Source organism: Ovis aries, chromosome 21 (genome assembly GCF_016772045.2).
Source record: "Ovis aries strain OAR_USU_Benz2616 breed Rambouillet chromosome 21, ARS-UI_Ramb_v3.0, whole genome shotgun sequence".
NCBI lineage: Eukaryota > Metazoa > Chordata > Mammalia > Artiodactyla > Bovidae > Ovis > Ovis aries.
Genome location: NC_056074.1, coordinates 42,369,494 through 42,390,966, shown reverse-complemented (window position 1 = coordinate 42,390,966; position 21,473 = coordinate 42,369,494). Strand labels below are relative to the sequence as shown.

The window sequence follows — 21,473 nt, the reverse complement described above, 5'->3', positions numbered from 1 at the left end:
ACGTGACCGTGGCTCTCGGAAGACCTCTGCCTGGTTCTGCAGACCCAGCCCTGACGCCATTCCGACACATCACGCCACACCACGCCCCCATACACACCTGCCATGCCTGCCCCCCTCAGCGGACTATGCCCCTCTCCCTGGGACACCTCCTGACAGACCCTACTAACTCAATAAAACTCATTTCCAGAGTTCTCAGGTTTGAGGTTGAGTATTAAGGACAGAATGGACTGGAAGAAGGCAGTGAAGGGAACGAAAGAGAAGAAGAGATGGAAGAGGCAGAGCTGAGAGCCTGCGAGAAACCTCACCTTCAAATCATTCACACCCTCCTCTTCCCACCCAAGACAATCTCCCAGAGCCATATGTCCTGGAATAACCACCTCCCCCAAATCTGAAATACGTGCCCCTTTGAAGGTGAACTCCTTTCTCCTGCTATCCCATGCTCCTAGGCATCCATGAGAAGGTTACTTCCGAAGCCAGATTCCCTGGAAATACCACATCTCTGCCTTTTGACTCTTAGAGACATTCCTGCAGGTGACCATCTTCTCAAGACAGAGAAGACCCCTCACAGCCTGCTCAAACGAGACTCAGAGCTCCCGACCTTCCCATTTCTGCTCTTCCCACCAGACCAGCTAAGACAAATCCTCAATCCAATCTGCCTTCCCACTCCGCTGAAGAGCAAAGCCAGCAAAGCAAGGGAACAGGAAGACAGCCTGTGCCTCTTGGGACGCGCCTATGCGGAACCCTAACCCTGGAAAAATCTCGATCTCTTCCGGTGGTGAAGCCCTCCTCCTGCCCTCCGACCCCGGTTTCCCAGACCCTGACTACCCATCCCTGGGACCCCACCCAGACGCCGCAGCCCGCCCACGCCGCCTGACTACTCACATTCAGCACCTCCTGCCTGGGCTGCGGGGGCTCGATGCACGTCAGGAGCCTGAGCAGCAAGTCCATGATGGCCGACGTTCCTATGTGCTTTATGATAAGGTCCACAAAGTCACGTTTCTTCTTCAGGAAATCCACAATCTAAAGGAGAACAGCCACAACTGAAAGACGCGTCCCTGGGGAACTATCAACTTCAGGACACTTTCAGTCCTGACCCCTGGGGCTGCCCCCTCCAAAGTCCCAACACCACTTCTAGTTAAGGCAAGACAAAGGCTGAATTAGCCATAAGATGTCAAACCAGAAAAACTTCTGATTGTTACAGAACTGAAAAACCTCTTAAAAAAAAAAAAAAAAAAACTCCCAAATTACCACCTGTTCCCTGATACAAACACACCATAATAGAATCTTTCATTTCTGCTCACTTTCATTATTAATTCTGAAAGAATGAGGATCAAAAATTTAACACTCCATAAAAGGCAACAGAATATACCACTTAACAATTTATAGACATAAAGCAAGTCCATTAGGCTTTACACAAAAATGCAGACTAAACATCCCAAGTCCTAACTATACTCTAGCAAGTAAGAGAAACATTCAGAACAGACTTCTGCATCCATCAAAGCGGCTAGCTCACATGCTACAGAAAATCACAGCTGCATTTCAGCCATTCACCTGATCACAGTGACACCAGGAGGGTGAGCATGGAAGAGGCTGACCATTAACCCGAGGGGATAAGAAAACGTGAATAAAGTCAGGGTTGCCACCTGGGTCTCTCCTGCACAGGAAGAAACATGCTCTGCCTTGGACACCCCTGTCCTTCTGGCTTTTGTCTGTGTGCATGAATCATCTGCTCAAAAGTCCCAGAAGCAGCATAGCCAGTGAGGCAGCTGCTGTGACAATATCGCCCTGATGTCTCCCAGAAGCCTGTGAGGTGGGGCTGCTCAACTCAAATGTTCTAGGTGAGGAAACTGAGGCTCAGACCAGTCAAGGATTTTGCTAGAAGCTAAAAAGTGGTTGCCCTGAGATTTAAATCCAACAGAGCCACAAGCTCATCACCCAACATGACAGCTAGAAGCCAGGGGTGAACTAAAACTGCTTCACACCATCAGGTGAAGTGCAGAATTAGCCATCACACACTGCTTCACTAAACAGTGAGGTTAAAGGCTGTAGCACAAACCTTCAGTGAGTTATACATAATTAATCCACTCACAGCTGAGTCACACAGTAGTTTTTAAAAGCACAGTGGAGGAGAGGGGGAAGAGAAGGTGGCATGTGGCCAAAACACTGCATTTAGTGGTCGAAGCACCGACTCCTGAGCCCGCAGGCAGGGCCAAAGGGGCACAGCAAGGACGGCGAGGTGGCCTGTCTGGGGGACGGCACTGGAGGGGCTCACCCACCAGCACTTAGGGTGCCCCTCACAGAAGGCCCTGCTGCTCTGCAAGTTAATCCTGAGAGATGTCTATACTGGTTAAATCAGACTGAGTCTGAATTCAGTTGCACATATCCTTACTAACATATCATGTGATGGGAAACCTTTATCTACACTCATAATTCTCAAAAGAAGAGGAAGGTGCCAGTGTGGGCTTCTCCTGCAGCTGAAAGAGCAAGCAAGGACTCTCGAATCCTCTTGTGACTGAGGGCTGAACTGAGAAGCTCCACAAGCAGCAGAGTGAAGGGGGCCTTCTCTCAGCGCTGAATTGGCACGTGCCGCCTTCTGCACACAGGTAACACGTCTGGCCTTGATGACCAAACCAGATGCTCAGCAGCCCAGAGGGCTCTGAGTGTGTCCTCACTCTACCAAAGATACGTGGACACCAGGCCCCACAAACACGGGCCCTGGGCACAGAGGGAGGAGACAGGCACGAGGGATGTGAGACTGGTCTCCATCGCAACCACAGCCACCTGGAAACGACCAGGACACAGGCTGATGGGGTGACCTGAACTCTCCTAGAGGAGTAAGCAGTCCTGTCATTTCTCATCCAAAGGCAGGAGGAGGAAGGACGAGCCGTACTGGAGTGACTGGGATTCAGGGATTACTATCTAAGAAACAAGAACCTCAGTTCCAACACACTGAGAAAGGCAATCTTGCTCAACTAAGAACACGAAAGCACGACCTTGTCTGTCTAAAATAAGACCTGTATGCACTTGGCCCTGGCACAGGGCAGGCGTTCTGGGCCAAAAATAGTTCCAGCCCCTCCAGGTCTGCGGATAGCAAGGACGGGTCACGGAGCCTGCCTTCCACCATGAGGGACGCCAGGCCCAACTGCTGTGGCCTCTGCAACCGCGTCTTCACACCCCCACTGCCTGCATCCTGCAGACTCTTAGTTTGTTCTTGGGCATCTGAGGCTCCTGCTGCTCCCTGGGGACCATTTGCGTAAGTGAATCCTAGTCTCCTCGTAAGCAGATCCTTTTCCACATCAGTACCCACCAGAGCCATGATTCTCAAATTTTAGCATGCGTCCCAGTCATCTGGGAAGCTTCTTACACCCCAGACTGCAGGCCCCACCCCAGGGTGTCTGACTCAGCAGGTCTGAAATGGAGCTCAAGAACCTGTGTTTCCAACAAATTCTCGGGTGGTATTCATACTGCTGGACCAGAGACCACACTTTCGAGAACAACTGCAAACAGCAGATACCTGGAAAATACAAGTTTCCAGGTACAGGGGAACTGAGAGCAAACCAAGCCCAGGAGACGGGAGGTGGGGACACAGCGGGACGACACCGGAACGAGGAGGAGGGAGAGGAGGCGGACAGTGGGGAGGAGGGTCCTGCCCAACTCCTGTCAGGCTCTGCTGGACAGAAGAGCAAAGCTCCGTGTGTGGGTACACAGCACTCACTGCCCAGAGGTCTCAAGTTTTGAGGTGGAAGCAAAATAGAAGAGGGAAAAAAAAAAAAATCGCCGTTTCTATAAACTAATCAGCAATCGCGTTTATGGGAAAGCTTTCTGACTTAGGCGTCACTTGTGCTCATCAGGGAGAAGAATAAATGAGCACAGTCACTCTGCCACAGAGTTGCCAGGATGCCACCCACACACCCTGCCACTGTGTGCCCCTCCTCACGCGACCCTCACAGACTGACCCCAACGTGCTCTTGCTTCCAGCCACCTGTCAGAAAAGGAGGCGAAGTACATGGAAAAACTGAGATATGAGGCGCTCAGAAAAGAAGAGGTCAAATTAGAATGTATTCGCTAAGGAGTCAAGTCAGTGATAAGTCAGCAAGCATTGCGGGTATTTAAGCTGTAAAATCTATTCTTTTACAGAACGTGGGACATAAGGCACACTCAGAACACTGAAGCGACAAAATCACTGAGGATCACCTCAGGGGATGCTCAGCCCTAATACTTACCTTTTTGGAAAACAGTATTTACCTGTTCTGGTTTTCTGCTGATAAGAATACTTAGCACCTTGCTGAAGAAACTGGCAAGTAGTGGGTTCAAGGGGGAATCGTTTAGGAGGAAGCTATACAATTTCATTAGCAAGGATTCATCTTCTCCCAGTCTATCGTTCATTTGGGAGACATCAGAAGTGAGCAACTCACAAGATATATTTGGATACCTAGAAGAACAGGATACTCACGTCATCATCTGTATGAACAGTTTACTTACATAAATCAGAACACAGATCAGAAAGGCTTCCTAAAACTTTGTGAAAATTGTTTTAAAAATCTTCTGGCAATGAGAAAATAATTTCAATCCATTCTGCCAATTTAAACTAGAGTGAATTTTCTTCTGTGTCTAAAAACCAATACAGTTTCCCCAACAAAACCAGAGCACAGCTGGAGCTCAGGAGGTGAGGGCAGGGACCCCTCAGAGGGGGTAAGACGAAGCCGTGGGCCCCAGCCCCAGCCACCTGCTGCGGTGCGGGAAGAAGCGCAGCTCGCAGGGCCGCTCGGGGCACGCTGGCTTCCGGGAAACTGCTTGCACACGGCACCGCGCGGCTACTCGAGACGCGTCCAGGTTCCTGGACAGGCTCCTGTATTCTCAGAGGGATTGTCTATGGTATCAGAAAGCTGGGCGTGTCAATGTTCAGTCCACGTTGCATGTTAAGAGAATAAACACTTTAATACACTCGAGCAGAGAACAGGACACAGCCTGAACACCCGGGTGGGGAACAAAGTGTGTATAGGAGCTGAGCTCTCCACAGCAGCCTCCCAGCCCCCCGGGGCCAGCCCGCGCAGACCCCAGCGCTGGCTGCCACAGCCCCCTCCACAGGCCCCAGCCCCGACATCCACACCCCTGGGGTGTGTCTGCCCTGAGTGCTGGGGCTCGCGCTCTCTCTCTGAACAGGCGGCAGCAGATTCCTTTTCTCCACTTGCTTCTTTAACCACAAATACCTTCTCATCTGTTCTCAGAGCGATCACGGAGACTCCCAGGCCCGCCCAGACTGCACTCTCCCCCAACCCGCCGTTCACTTCTCTGCTCTTTATCCCTCCCTGGTGAGCAAGGGCAGCAGGGGGTGGCGACCTCTGATGCTGACCAGGACAGGGAGGTGACAAAACAGCCTGAAATGGCTCTGTGACAAAAGAGAGGGGTAGCGACTGCAGCTGGAACCCATGCAGCATCCCCGAGACAAGCCGGCAGCTGCCTGTTGGCCAGTGACTTGAGAAGCAACAGGCACCAGACCAGAAGCTGCAGCAGCTAGCGGGTGAACTCTCAACAGTGTAAGAATGTCCCCAGTGAGCCTTTCCAGGGAGAAAAGCACGGAAAAGACATACAACAGAACCGGCAGGCGTGTGGGCACAAAGATCACATCACCAAATCACTGTCTTTGAGGCTATGGCTCAATCAAATCAAACTCTTTCCTCACTTCAATTTACAGCACACATCGGCTCAAAGACACCACAACACAAAGTCACCAGTAGGCCGGAGGAGAAAGCAGGGGTGACCCGTGTGGCCTCTGGAGTCAAACCGCCCAGGCTCAGAACCTGTCTCCACCACTTACAAGCTGTATGATCTCAGGCACATCACCTGACTTCACTGGACCTCAGTTTCCAAGGCTGCAATATGAAGATAACAATCTTTATCTCATGGAAGAGAATAATACTAAATGCTGAGAGGCTCTAGAGTAAGTAAATACCAGCTGTTTTAATTTCTCTTTATTTTCTACTTCATATAACTTCTGAAATGAAGTTTTATTGGGATGTGGAGTTGTCTCAACTGCCCCAATTTGAAAGTTGCCGGGAGACAAAGGGTCAGAAAAAGGTAGGAGACCCCAACTCCACTGCAACCCAATGTGTAAGGGGTATTCTCAAAATTCTAACACAAGAAGTCCAGAGGAGGGCAAGGGCATCTTGTAAAGTTTTCCACCTGCTTCTCCACGGCTGATCTCGAGGTCTGATCATGCTGAAGAAGCACGCACATGGGGTCCAGGCTCTGATACAAAGGCTCAACCCTCTGGTGTGGAACACGGTGGGGCCACTCTCGCTCTCCTACCTCCCTCCCTGAGATTAAACAAGCCTCTCAAACACCCCAAGACTCCTCCAGCCACCCCACCCCGCCCTGACCTCAGCTGCTCTGCACTGATAACACAGTAGCAATGGGAAGAGAGCCCAGCCCCACTGGGCCCCTTCCTCCTCTGCAGTGAAGCCCCCCTTCGTCCTCCTGACCACTGAGGCCAGCCCAGCACATCACCAGACCCCCGCCCCTCTACACCAGCCCGCTTCCCCAATGCCGCATCACCCTACCAGCATGTAAACATATCATTATTTCCTCCATCTAGGAAAACACACACACCACGCCCCTCCTGGCCCCACACCTGCTTAGAGCTCCCCCTTGCTCTCTCTGCTCCTGTTCCAGGGAACTACCTGAAAGAACTCTCTGCTTGGTCTCCAATTCTTCCTCCGAAGCACTGCTTCCGTGTCCACTGCTCTGAGGAACGGGCACTGAAGGGACCTCCACATGGCAAGGGCCAGTGGCTGCCTGGCCTGTCAGCACAGCCCCCAAGGCCCCCTGTCCCATCTCCCCTTCCTGAAGCCTGGCCTCCCTTGACATTGATGGCCGCAGCCCCGCCTGGTTCTGTTCTTGCTTCTCAAGTTCCTCTGTGAGAACCTCGACCAACAACATCTCAGCTTTGGGATTTATGATACTACTTAACGCCTTACTTTTAAGGTTCTGTTAGTTCAAATTTCTGCCAAAGTAAACACTCCATCATTCATAAACTAGTCTAAATACATACAACACTAGTCTAAATTTCCTTAGACGACTACAGTCCACCTTAACCCCGAGCAGCTTTCGGGTCCCATCTGAGAACTGCTCTGCGTTAGTCCAGCTCTCTGAGTCAGCCAGCTCCATGCAGCTACCGTAGCTGGTGGCTCTGTCCAGGCCAGAGGCTCAGCAGGGAGCTGCTCCACTCAGCTCAAGCCACGCTCTCTCAAAATGGTGCCAACCAAAAGGCAGCATGTCCAGGGAAACACACCTGCTCTTGCAACCTCCAAGGAAGCACAAAACACTGGCATGGCAATACAACAGATGCCATGACTACTTTTTGGTAAAATAAGTGATTTCCACAAGGCACGCCTACTCCTCTCCAGTTAGAGAAGTATTTCGCCTCATGCAGCAGGTGAGGAAACAGACCCAAGAAGAGTGGCCTCTTGTCCAAGTTATTGGAGCTCTGGGAGGAGGGGCTACACTCCTCCCAGGAGGCCTCCTGCCAGGATGAGCCCCCGCCAAGCAGCACTCACACATGCAAGTTCACTGTGAAGGAAATCCCAAAGCATGAAGCATCTGTTTTTGAGGAAACAAGTACACAGGTATTTCTGCCACCAAATTTCTTTCCTCTTCTAAAGTACTGATCTCCAAGTGGATGTGCGATTGAATGCCAGCTGACAATCTTAACGGCTGGCAGAGAACATGAATCCCCTGAAGATCCAAGCCATGAGCAACCTGAAAGCATCACCAAGTATTATTCCTCTGACAACACAATTCTCCCCATGAAGAAATGAAAGGTAACTGCAAAGAGGGACAGACTGAGGGAGAAACGAGAATTTACCATAGGCCATAATTCTTCCCGTGCCATCAAACTTATTTAATGCATAATCAATGACTTTTGTTTTGTTCCTGAATCAGTTCTATTTTCAGGTGGAGAGGGACATTAAATATTTCAGAAGAGCTGGAGATGGAAAAACAACCAACTGAAACCCCAATGGTTTAAATACGTGTGGAGTATTTACAATGAGTTTCCAGGGGTCTGAACCCTGGAAAGCGTTATGAGCTGACAAAACCAGTGCTGACGAAGACAGACCCACAGTATTTATCCAAGGCGTCAGCTGCTTAAACTTAGCTACACTAATGTTCACCAAGATCCGTACCCTTATTTTCAGTTAACAAAAGGTCAGAATTCATAATCAGCAACACTGTTCATAAAACAAGCTCTGGCTTGGCTGATCTCGACAGTCACATAATCTGTTTTCCTATTTGCAAAAAGAGAGAAAATATTTACTTGGATCATCTCACTATTTTAAGGAACTTTATCACTGTTTATAATGCACTTTGCCCTTAGACAGAACCTTCTGGTGGAAATTTAGAACATTCATTTAAAAATTCCTGTGATTTCACTGAACTTGGCTCTCTAAAACGGGCTGTTTGCTCCACTGAACCTGTCCCTCTTGACATGTTAACATTCTGTACCTGGTCTACGGCAGCCCTGAGAAGTTGCTGGACAACAAAAACGGTAATGCATCCTGCCCCCACTTCACTTCAGCCCCACCCTAAAGAGAAGATTGAATTTTCTTACTTGTATCTGATCTTTTCATCCATGTCTTGAGGTGGTTCTTCAATAATGAATGAGACTAAGTCTTCGAGACATTCTGCTTTTAAGAGAAACTCGATAAGCTTGCGGTTCTGTGCTTTACACTCCTGTAAAACATCTTCCTCATCCATCAACTCCTTCAGCGTCACATCTTCTCTTTCTAGAAGTGTGTCTATGTGGGATGATGAGTGAAGATCAAATTTCCAAAACATGCTGGTCTAAACAAAAGGCAGAGATATTTTAAATAAAACTTCAACTTCACGTATTAATTTTTCAAATTCCCACTTAGTTTGCAGTCTAAAATGCCAACTTGAATCACACGAGAAAAACAAGTTTCATTGTGAATCTATAAAGTACCTTCTAAGTAAGTAAAACTGGTAAGCCATTTTCCTTCTCAGAAAATATTTTTATAGATAACAAAAAATTCTGATTGAAAATGCTGAAAGAATGCTAAAACTTATTTTAACCTGCAAAATTAACCCACCCATACTTAAAGAATTTAGTGCTGGGAAAGGAAGAAAATAAATATTTTCTTCAGGGTGAGAAATACATTCTTACACAGAACTAGTATCCGCAACAACAAATGACAACTATTGAGACCTAGGTGTGCAGTACTCTCCAGAATATTACATTAAATAACCACCACAAACCAAAACTTTTAGCCCCAACAGCACTTTCAGAGCTGAAAATCGGAAAGTCATAAAATAGTAAAACCTATGCCATTCTTAACAAAGAAACAAAAAATAGTAAAATCACCTTAAAAAGAGAAGTGTTCACTTTGTCTTCAAAGTTTATCATGGAAAATTAAATCTTAGGATGTCTACAGATTGACAAAATAGTTCACCATGCTTATTTTGAATACTTCAGCACAGTCACTGACTGAAAAGCTACTAGTGATCCTCAAATACCTTCCCATGTCCCATCCCACTGTCATCGGGTCCAAAAGCAAAAGCAAAGTTAAGTTGCTCAGTCGTGTCTGACTCTTTGCGATCCCCATGGACTGTAGCCTATCAGGCTCCTCCATCCATAGGATTTTCCAGGCAAGAATACTAGAGTGGGTTGCCATTTCCTATATATGCTTATTTTTATCTATAAGCCAAATTTCTGATAATCTAATAGTCTCTCCGCAGTCAGAAAGCTGGATGTAGTTAATAATTTAGTCTTAAGTCTCGCCCTTACGATTGGCTAATTATAAACAGGATACACACTCATGATCATCAACTGAAAACTGTGCATGTCCACAAACTACTAAAGTACGGATCAAGATACAGTCACGTATCTACATCGATTAAAAAAAAACTTCCAAAATTTTAACCTTATAAAGGTGACTCATCATATACTGGTTTATAGAAAAAACTGGTCACCAGTGGTGCTGAAATAACAAGTGTTGGCAAACTCTGGCTCAGAGACCAAATCCGGCCCACAGGCTGCAAGCTAAGAAGGATTCTGATACCTTTAAAGGGTCGCTAAAAAGAACAGGGCTGTTAGCGATAAGACTGTGACAGTGAGCACGGGGCCCGAGCATTCACAGTCGGGCAGTTCACAGTGAAGTTCAGTGTCCCGACTCACATTCCTTCTGCCATCTCTGCAACTGCCTGGAGGGGTGGAGCCACGCTGTGCCAGGCAGGACTATCTACCAGATTCATTCCTTCCCTTCTGTGGGTACTTGCTGAGACCACATCCCCAGCTTCTTGGGCAGGTAGGTATGGCCACATGACAAAGTTTTCTCCAATGTGCTGTGAGCCATCAAAACTTCCAGGTGGCCTCCTTTTCATCTGGCTGGATGTTGATGACAAAAAAGACCCTGAGACAGACAGTAAGGCCCAAAGATGGAAGGCCCCTCCATCCACAAGTCAACCTGTGGAACAATGCAGCCCGCCCACCTGAGAGCCAGCCCCAGGCCACGGGATGAGGAGCCAGCACACGCCTGGTCTGGGATCCAGCAGGACAGCCTATGTCCCCAGTCATCTCCAATCTCCTGAGCCCACACCATCATGCTCCTTTATGCTTATTTTACTATACATATGAAAAGAATTCTTGGGCAACTGTATGTTTTAAAATGCCTAACTCCTTTCGCTCTCCACTATCCTTAATGTTTTAAAATGCCTAGCTCCTTTCACTCTACACTATCCTAAATTAGAATAGCATTTTTCAAATCAGGACACCTTAAAATACACATTTCCACAGTGCATTTTCTTTAAATTGAGTAGGTATACTACAGGCTTAAAAATAAAATAAAACCACAGTAGACTCTTAAACAAACATTATTTTATCTTCCAGCCAAACAACAAACTGGACTGGAAGCAAACAGCATTGGTCAATCAGTTACCCCTGGCCTGCCCCTAACTTCTACTAACTTGACCTTTGAAGCGGACTCAAGCTAGTCATGAACTAACAGGTACAAAGGTCAACTGCCAGGGGCCCTGAGGTAAACGGAGCCCTTTGAAAAGTGTCTAAGATACTCAGAAAAAAACTGAAAGGAGTCAGAACTTCAGCAGCTCATTTTCAGTAAATATAAGTACTCTTTAAATTTTTACCCTTGCTACACCTCAACAGGATTGAGAGATAAGAGGGAACACAATTTCTTACAGTAAACCAAATCACAGACTTTTAAATCAATACTAACGAGAGAAATGATAAAATCAAACTACTCTCCATCTTTTCGAAAAATCCTAGAGTTGTTTTTGTCCTTCATGGATCACAGCCTTGTCACGGAGAAGGGGCTCGTATAAGTCAATGAAGCTATGAGCCATGCTGTGCACGGCCACCTAACATGGACGGGTCATAGTGGAGAGTTCTAACAAAACGTATTCCACTGGAAGACAGAATAGCAAATCACACCAGTATTCTTGCTGGGAGAACCCCATCAACAGTATGAAAAGGCAAAAAGATATGAAACCAGAAGATGCGGCCCCCCAGGTCAGAAGGTATCCAGAATGCTACTGGGGAAGAGCAGAGGGCAATTACTATCAGCTCTAGTAAGAATGAAGAGGCTGGGCCAAAGTGGAAACAACGCTTAGTTGTGGATGTATTTGGTGATGAAAGTAAAGTTGGACGCTGTAAAGAACAGTATTGCGTAGGAACCTGGAACGGTAGGTCCATGAACCAAGGTAAACTGGATGTGGTCAAGCAGGAGACGGCAGAGTGAACATCAGCATCTTAGGAACCAGTGAACTAAAATACAGGAATGGGTGAATTTAATTCCGTTGACCATTCTATCCACTACTGTGGGCAAGAAGAAATGAACAGCCCTCAGAGTCAATAGAAGAGTCTGAAATGCAGTATCTGGGTGCAATTTCAAAATGACAAAATGACCTCAAGTGTCAAGGCAAACTATTCAAAAAGCACAGTAATCCAAGTCTATGCTCCAACCACTAACGCCAAAGAAGCTGAAGTTGACTGGTTCTAAGAAGACCTATGAGACCTTTTAGAACTAACACCCAAAAAAAGATGTCCTTTTCATCACAGGGGACTAGAATGGAAAAGCAGGAAGTCAAGAGGCATCTGAAGTAACAGGCAAGTCTGGCCTTGGAGTACAAAATGAAGCAGGGCAAAGGCTAACAGTTTTGTCAAGCAAACATACTGGTCATAGCAAACATGGTCTTCCAACACCACAAGAGACAACCCTACACATGGACATCACCAGATGGTCAACACTGAAATCAGATTGATTATATTCTTTGCAGCCAAAGATGAGAAGCTCTATACAGCCAGCAAAAACAAGACCTGGAGCTCACTGTGGCTCAGATCATGCACTCCTTATTGCAAAATACAGGCTTAAATTGAAGAAAGTAGGGAAAACCACTAGGCCACTCAAGTATGACCTAAATCAAATCCCTTATGAGTATACAGTGGAGGTGATGAATAAGATTCAAGGGATTATTAGAGTGCCTAAAGAACTACGGATGGAAGTTTATAACACTGTGCAGTAGGCAATGACCATCCCAAAGAAAAAGAAATGCAAGAAGGCAACATGCTTGCCTGAGGATGCCTCACAAATAGCTGAGAAGAGAAGTAAAAGGCAAAGGAGAAAGGGCAAGATATACCCATCTGAACGCAGAGTTCCAAAGAATAGCCAGGAGAGATAAGAAAGCCTTCCTAAGTGAACAATGCAAAGAAATAGAGAAAAAAATAGAATGGGAAAGACTGAAGATCTCTTCAAGAAAATGAGAGCTACCAAGAGGACATTTCATGCAAAGATGGGCACAATCAGGACGGAAACACTATGGACCTAACAGAAGCAGAAGAGATTCAGCAGTGGCAAGAACACACAGAAGAACTGTGCAAAAAAGATCTTCACAAACCCGAGTAAGCACGATGGTGTGGCCACTCACCTAGGGCCAGACTTCCCGGGGTGTGAAGTCAAGTAGGAAGCACTACCAAAAACATTACCCAAAACAAAGCTAGTGGAGGTGATAAATTCCGGTTGAGCTAGAAGATAACGTTGCTAAAGTGTTGTACTCAGTATGTCAGCAAATGTGGAAAACTCAACAGTGGCCACAAGACTGAAAAAGGTCAGTTTTCATTCCAATCCCAAATAAAGGCAATGCCAAAGATGTACAAACTGTCATACAACTGGGCTCACTTCATATGCCATCAAAGTTATGTTCAAAATCTTTCAAGCTAGGCTTCAGCAGTTCATGAACTGAGATCTTCCAGATGTACAACCTGGGTTTAGAAAAGGAAGAGATCAAGTTGCCAACATTTGTTGGATCACACAGACAGCAAGAGAATTCCAGAAAAACATCTATTTCTGCTTCACTGACTACACTAAAACCCTTGACTATGTGGATCACAACAAACTGTGGAAAATTCTTAGAGACGGGAACACTGGATCACCTTACCTGTCTCCTGAGAAACCTGTATGCAGGTTAAGAAGCAACAGTTAGAATGAGACATGGAACGACGGACTGGTTCAAAACTGGGAAAGGAGTATGCCAAGGCTTTTATTGTCACCCTTCTATGCAGAGCACCTCATGCAAAATTCTAGGCTGGATCAATCGCAAGCTGGAATCAAGACTGCAGGGAAAAGTGTCAACAGCCTCAGGCATGCAGACGACACTGCGCTAATGGGAGCAAGAGAAGAGCAATTAAAGAACGACTTGATGAGGGCGAAAGAGGAGAGTGAAAACGCTGGCTTAAAACTCAACATTCAAAAAATTAAGACCACGGAATCCGTGGTCCACAGAAGAGAAAAGCTGGCACTAACAGCAACATCACTCACGCTGCAGTGAGTCCTATGCAAGCGTAATGTTCCACTAGCCAGTTTCTCTTTTTTTAAATTTAAAGTCACTCAGTCGTGTCCAACTCTTTGAGACCCCATAGACTATACAGTCCATGGAATTCTCCAGGCCAGAATACCAGAGTGGGTAGCCTTTCCCTTCTCCAGGGGATTTTCCCAACCCAGGAATCGAGCCAGGGTCTCCTGCGTTGCAGGGGGATTCTTCACCAGCTGAGCCATAAGAGAAGCCCAAGAATACTGGAGTGGGTAGCCTATCCCTTTTCCAGCGGATTTCCCGACCCAGGAATCGAGCCAGGGTCTCCTGCATTGCAGGGGATTCTTTACCAACTGAGCTATCAGGGAGGCCAAAAATCTGACATAGTTTGTTTCCTCCTGCCTTAAGAGAGAGAGAAAAGATGCCTGACATTTGCAGTCTACTTCCTCCATTTGGAGACTCCTAGCCTTCCTTCCTGTTACCCTCTCATTCCCCCCCTCTCTCTTTTGGGAGAATTACGTTGCCTAGGGAAAGCGGCTAAAAAGTAAAAAAGAAAGTGGTAAAATTAATTTGAAATGTATTTACTGAACCTCATATATCCAGACATTACTATTTCAACATGGAATTCTTTTGGTGCTAAGTCTTCAAATTCTACGTGTTCTGACAACACTTCATAGCACTTCACAATTTGGGGCAGCCACATTTCAGGTGGGCAAGAGTTACACGTGGCCAAAAGGAAAAGACGGCTACAATCGTGGTTGCTACAACTCGGAGTCAAAGTCTCTCTCCTGGCACTAAAACAGCCTCCCCATCTCCTTCCACTGCCAAGGGCAACAGCTAACTGTGTTTTCCACACATCGGCCAGTGCGTGGTGGGCGAGGAGAGGTTATGGGCCATGGTTTTCCTTCCTTTCAAAATATAAACATGTCTGAGAAATCATCTTTATTCTCAAGTGTGTGTGTATACATACATACATATATACATAAAGCAACTTAGACATTCTTAACTCAAAAAAATAAGTCACAAGAAAATCAGAACTGTTTTTTAACTTCTGATATCTAGGGATACTCGTAGGGATTAAAGGTAAAATGTTAAATTCTTCACCATGAGATAAAGGAGGATGCTAGCTGAAATCAGGAAGGCTACAAGTGGCTCATTCCTGGTAAAGATACACTTGGCCAAACTTTAAAATAGGTGCATGTCTCTGGGAATTTCATTTCATTTTCTAAGTTAATTCAGAAATACCAAGGAAAATAATGCCTTGATCCCTCAAACACATTGAGAAACAATGTTTGATTAATTTTTAAAATAAATAAATAAACCTGGATTCCGCACTTGTCCTAGAGAAAACTGACTATTCACTGCCTCTATTCAGATTCAAAACAACTTATTATCCCACAGGGACAGACAATCTGCCCCAAAGCACTGGCCGAGTTGACCAGCAGCCTGGAACAGGATGGCATGAACAAGCCGAGCTGCCCAAAAGCTGTTCTTACTGGCTCACCTACTGCTGCCACCGTCCAGACCCCGGGGGTCTCGGGACACCGGCTGGGATTCAAGTGTGCAGGGAACGGAGCTGGGCGGCATCTGACAAAAGCCAAATAGGGGAGGCTGGATCCAAGAAGGGCGGGCTACTGCTCACACTGCCCACCGAGGAAGGCACACCGCCAGCAAAGGACAGAGAGCAAAGTACCTATCAGCAGGAGGACGCAGTCACTCTGAAGGGAGGAAGTCACTGACAAACTGCCCCCAACAGCAACGCTGCAGGCAAATGCTGTCATTTTCATCTGAAGAGGAAGAAACACGCAACAGAGAAGGAACGGTGGCCTTTGAGTACTAAGTTGGCCTTTGAGTACTAAGTTAAGTACTAAGGAAAAATACCACAATAGACTGGGACATCTACCCAGCAGCTGCTTCTCCATTCTCAGCAAAGGCACGAAACTCACACAACTGTCTCCTCATCCCCACCCGGAGGCGGGACTAATCAAATCAAAGAATCAAAGTGCCCGCTGCGAACACGATTTCTTTAGAGGAAAGGACAATACAAACTCAGGGCCAGCTTCGTTACATTTCTCCAAAACTGCTTCTTCCGAAAAACACATCAAAAGAAACCAAGTTTCTACTATCCAGATGTTCCAGACTCTCCTCCCAGTTTTCATCTGTGACTTCTCCAGGCTGTGAGAACAGCAAAGGAGGAGAGTCCATTCAACATGTACTATGTTACTCAGCCAGCACTTTTAGAGCACTGCTGTGCACTGTACTGAGGAACGCAGGAATGACAAGACAAATGCTGCCTCCCTCGTCAAGAGCGCAACACAACCGAGAACAGAGAAGACACAGAAAGCGCATGGCGTCCACGCCAAGCCTGTTCTGCAGAAAGGGAGCTCCAGGCAGAAGAGCCCGGCCGGAAAAGAATTCATGAGAATGAGGCCTGCGCTGGGCTCAGAGCACGGGCAGGACTGAGGAGGTGACCCTGCCAGCTCAGAGGACAGGCCCGTAACTCGAAGGAACTCACAGCGGGAGAAGGTCCCGACGACGAGGAGAGCGAGCCTTCACAGAAGGCACTAGGGAAGGTGAGGCAACCAGTTCTCAAAGAGCCACGCAGGAGCGCACAGCAGAGTGGGCAGGCTTGCTGTGCAGCGCAGGAGGGAGCCAGTCTGCTCTACCTGAGATAACGTACATTAAGACAGCTCTGTTTGTACGCAAGAATGCTGGAGTGGGTTGCCTTCTCCAGGGGATCTTCCTGACCGAGGGATCGAACTCCCATCTCCTGTGTCTTCAGCATTGGCAGGCAGATCCCTTTACCACTGAGCTACCTGGGAAACCCATTAAGATAGTGATAGCTAATTCAACACAGTACACAGAAAAAGATGACTCTGAACAGAAGTAGAGGAAAAGGCCAAAGGAGAGGAAATGGAAGCTGTGGCGCACACACACTGTGTTCCCACAGAGGCCGAGAGGGGGACTGAAATGAGGGCAGGGCAAGGAGTGCTGAAGACAGAGCCGCTGAGGCGGGGCACTGCAGGCACTGTTTACCACTCGAAGACAGAGAAGTCCAGCGAAGCAAGGCAACAAGAGCAGCGCCAGGGTTTACCCACCGGGAACAGGAAAGATGCATGCGAGGGGGTGAGCCAGGCAAGCAGCAGGAAGCCCCGAGACGGCCTTAAGAACTCACAGAGGCTGGCAAGGCCTTGCAAAAGCCTCCTTGAAAAGCAAGTTATTCCGTTCCTGAAATCCTAGAGTTTTCACATTAAATAACTATCCTCCCACTCTCCATTTTCAATCATAATTGAAAGGCCTAATTTTCATGTTTTAAATTCCTAGCTGTATACTTATACATCAGATTTATGGCTTGCCTCTGGAATTCTGAGCCACCTGGGAAATACACAAAGTAAATACCTAGCAACACTGGGGCTAACTCCAAATACACCTCTGAGATGATGCGGACAGGCAAGGGTGTGACCTTAAGCGCCCACTTCGCATTTATATTTAAACAGCCAACTGCCGATTAAAAACACCCAGCGTCACCCGTCACAGGGTCCACTGAAGTGTTCCTCTATGAACATTCATTATGAAAACTCAAGTGAACATGAATCTCTGTGCACAACTACCACAGCTTCAAAAACTTCAATACAAGTAGATGTGAAGCATGACTTAAACATACTTATACATACAAGAACAAGGTGTGTGTGTGTGTGTGTGGCTGTGTGTTTTTAAAGCAAAACTAAGGGATTGGAAAAGAAACAAGCAATGGGGATGACACAACAGTAATCAGGTTTGTGCCAGGAGCCTCGTCACAGATCAGAGCAATAAAGGCAAGGAAAACCCAGCTGGGTAGAGGTGTCTGTTGAGGGGGGGGGAGGGTGTGGTGTGGTGTGGTGTGTGTGTGTGCGCGCGCGCACACACGCACAAACTGAAAGGGAGGACACAGTGTAGATGAGAGAATGACAAAAGTCAAATCAGAAAGTTCGAAGTAGAAGGTTTTCCATCTTAAGTGTCCAGCTTCCTCTGAATCTCTGACACCAAGTGAGGTGTCAATAAATGTGACTCAAACATCAGAAAGAAGTGGCCTGTAACTGGAGAGCAGGGGGAAACGTGATGCAACCAGAACCCGACCATCTGAGACGATCAGGAAACAGCTCCTAACCTGAAACTGTGAGGATGGAATTCCCAGCAGTCCAGCGATTAGCACTTGAAGCTATCGCTGCTGGGGCCAGGGTTCAATCCCTGGTGGGAGAACTAGTAAGATACCATGTGGCCAAAGAGTAAATGAAATAAAACTGTAAGGAGGAAAGTTAGTCCTAAGCAAGTCAGGAATGGTATGAAAATGGCACAGAGAGAAAAAGAGAATTCTGTACTAACACAGGGTGGGGGAAAGACTCAGAAAATCCAACTTGCCCATGTTTTTTATTAAGTGAAAGCAAAGCAGTTCTATGCAGTTTCTGAGTCACCCAACTTGAAGCAAGTAGCCGCTTTTTTGGAGAAGGCAATGGCAACCCACTCCAGTACTCTTGCCTGGAAAATCCCACGGACGGAGGAGCCTGGTGGGCTGCAGTCCGAGGGGTCGCTAAGAGTTGGACACGACTGAGCGACTTCGCTTTCATTTTTTAGTTTCATGCACTGGAGAAGGAAATGGCAACCCACTCCAGTGTTCTTGCATGGAGAATCCCAGGGACGAGGGAGCCTGGTGGGCTGCCATCTATGGGGTCGCACGGAGTCGGAAACGACTGAAGCGACTTAGTAGTAGCAGCAGCCCCGTTTATACTCATCATCCACTACGAACAAGGTGCCCAAAGAGAATAGCCTTTTCAAATCAGACACAAATCCTAGAGGAAACTGAGATGCCACTGAAGGGAGACCAAAAAGAGACAAGTTTCAGATTAAGAATGAGCTAACTACCCTGGTTAATTTGGAGCTGGTTACAGTTCTGTAACAGAAGACAGAAATAGCAAATTGGTCGCAAATTTTAAAGCCCTCCAAATGCCCATTTTTTTTAACCTACCATCTTCCTTGCTCAGCAAACTTTCATCAGAATGGGTGAAATCATAGGGCATATATATGAGGCTATCTCGACACTCCCTGGGAATGTTTCACCAGCAAGCAGCCGAGCATGCAGGAAGAGACAGTCTCAGCCTGGACTGCTGCAACTGTATAAGTGTCCAAGCTCCTTGCTGAGCATGAGACACAGGCAGGGCAAACAGTCTTCACAGCCCCTTACAAAAAACAGTCTCCTCCAGCCATTCCACAGTACAGTAAAAGGCCTAATACGGCAACTTTCCATTAAAGGTGGACTCTCAGGTCTGCGCTCTTCCCAGCACAGCACGTGGCCACAAGACTGGCGGAGAAAGCTGGTGAGCGGCCAGTCCCAGCAGCAGTCATCAAGAACGCAAGCCAGCCCCGGGCCAGCCTGGAGCAGGCTGACCTGTCACCTCATGGCTCTCGGGACACACTCATCAACAGGACCCGCATGTGTTCCCAGGCAGGAAAAGATTCGCTTGGCACACAGCACTCAGCTCCAAGAGCGGGGGTAACAACGGAGGCGCTCGGCACTGTGGCCAGTGGCTCTATCAGAGTAGATTGACCAGGATGCCAAGTTTGACAAAAATGCACAGAAAACACAAGTGAGTCAGTATTTTAAAATTCTGGCATGATGAAACCAAGACAAATTTACCAAACAGGGATAAATGTAAAGTCCTTTTAAAATAAAAGCTGAAAAATATGACACCATGGGGTGAGGGGATTGCCAGACATAAGAAAACTGTTAAACAAGTTTGAAGATTTTAGTTAACTATAAGCTCAACGTAAAGTTTTATTATGCTCTGAGTAACAAGCAAGTAATCTCAAACGTGCCAGAGATAATCATGCCTAGGACTCAGGAGCTACTAACTCCACCGCAGCCTTCCCTGGGCAGATCAGCCCACATTGAGCAGTACGGTGTCCTGCTCTGGGGCAGAGGAAGAGACTGCCAACACATGGCACTCAAAAAGGACCAGGGTGGCGGAAGGGCCCGCCCCGTGGAGGGAAAAAAGAACTAGCTCTGAATGTCTCTGAGCTCTTTTATACTATCACAGAAAGCGCCCAAGGGAAAAATGAGCCAGTAAGTGAAAAGGACAGATCATCTGTGAGCAGGAGGTGCAGGAACACGCTAAAGGTGAGGAACACGGACAAGACCTCAAGGCTGGAGGTGCCCTGGAAGCCTGGATTCTCTAAGAGGGCAACTTCCCCTTCTGGAGAGGAAGGCTGTACGAAGTGATCGCCACACGGCCTCATGAATTTCTTTTCAAAGTCTATTTGATATAAAAGGCACGGCTACATTTGGGCTGACATGGAGTCTCAACAAGAAAATAGAAAGGATTATGCAACTTTCCAGATGCTCAGTGGGTTGAAACCCACACAATTCTCCTCTGGAAGCTCTAGTAAAACAACAATAACAGACAAAGGGAAGGAAACAGCAGCCAAGAAGGCGGCCGACAAATTCATGAAAAGATGGAAAATGGAGAAACAATTCAGGAAGTCTATCGTCCAAGTAACAGAAGTTTCAGAAGGACATATTTTAATTCACCACCAACCTCCCTTGTCCAAAAAAATTTTTTCTCAGCGCATAGAAATGTGACTCTCCCCTTAGGACCTACACATGGCATCACACTGAATGCAAGAAGATCCTTTAAGACACAGTGTAAAAGTCAACAGTACTGGAGATTTTTAAAAAAGAAGAAGAATATTTAAACTTTTCTAGTGAGAAAAAAACTTAAAAAAGAACTGGAAGTCAAAACGACATCAGTTTTCTCAACAGTAATTCTGGAAAAGAACATTTTCAGACCTGGAAGGTCGGAAAGATTTGTTCACAATTTCTTCAGGAAACTACTGGAGAAAAAGCTGGGCAGTAAGCCAAAAGCAGAAGACACAGAATCCACGAAGCCAGGGCTCCAACACACCGAGCAGCAAAGACTGCTGTACCCAGAAGGGGCCCCCCTGCAGCTACAGACAGCGTCAGGAGGAGCCAGTGTGAACAGACCATGAGGTGGGGGCTCTGGCAAGGAGACGACCAAGGAAACACATTGCCAGATATATGTTACCATGTTGAGAGGAGTTTTGCAAATTAAGGAAGATATTTAGGAATCAAACAACATATACCATACTTCTACTATCGATCTTAACCAGAGCTGTGTTTTAACTATGCTGGGAGACAGAGAGAGAAACAGCTGTGCAAAGAACTAAACCTGCACCTTCATAACTGGGAAGTAAGCCAGACTAGAAACTGCTGCCTACGATGATCTGGAGAAGGAATGGCACCCCACTCCAGTACTCTTGCCTGGAAAATCCCGTGGACGGAGGAGCCTGGTGTCCATGGGGTCGCAAAGAGTCAGACACGAACGAGTGACTTCAGTGACTACGGTTACCTGACACAGAAGCGCAACGGAAGCAGAGACGAGCAGTCAGCTAAGAGAGGGAGGAGCAGCCCCTGGTGAGTAATCCAAGGGTGCAGGGAGGACAGGATGGCCAAGACGAGACAGAGGACTGCTATTTTTTGTTATGAATCTTGTGATACCATTTGATTTTTCAACTATGTATCTCTCTAAGCTACATACCTATGTACAATAAAAGGTTATGAAAAGAAAGCAAAAAGCACTCAG

General features: G+C 47.0%; 1 protein-coding gene across 37 annotated transcripts in view; it reads right to left on the bottom strand.

Moving 5' to 3' along the window:
• PPP6R3 (protein phosphatase 6 regulatory subunit 3) overlaps positions 1 to 21,473 on the bottom strand; it is a 122,642-nt gene that overhangs the window by 59,650 nt on the left and 41,519 nt on the right. For 31 of the 37 annotated variants that reach the window (XM_042237941.2, XM_060404364.1, XM_042237943.2 and 28 more), the window contains 3 exons: positions 8,609 to 8,841; positions 4,246 to 4,432; positions 883 to 1,020 (listed from right to left, as the gene is read on the bottom strand). In XM_042237941.2, the coding sequence (XP_042093875.1) occupies positions 883 to 1,020; positions 4,246 to 4,432; positions 8,609 to 8,835 (552 nt within the window). In that variant the 5' untranslated portion in view covers positions 8,836 to 8,841. Of the gene's footprint in view, positions 1 to 882; positions 1,021 to 4,245; positions 4,433 to 8,608; positions 8,842 to 21,473 lie in introns of those variants that run through there. The other 6 variants (XM_060404366.1, XM_027959333.3, XM_060404365.1 and 3 more) reach the window with 2 other exon arrangements.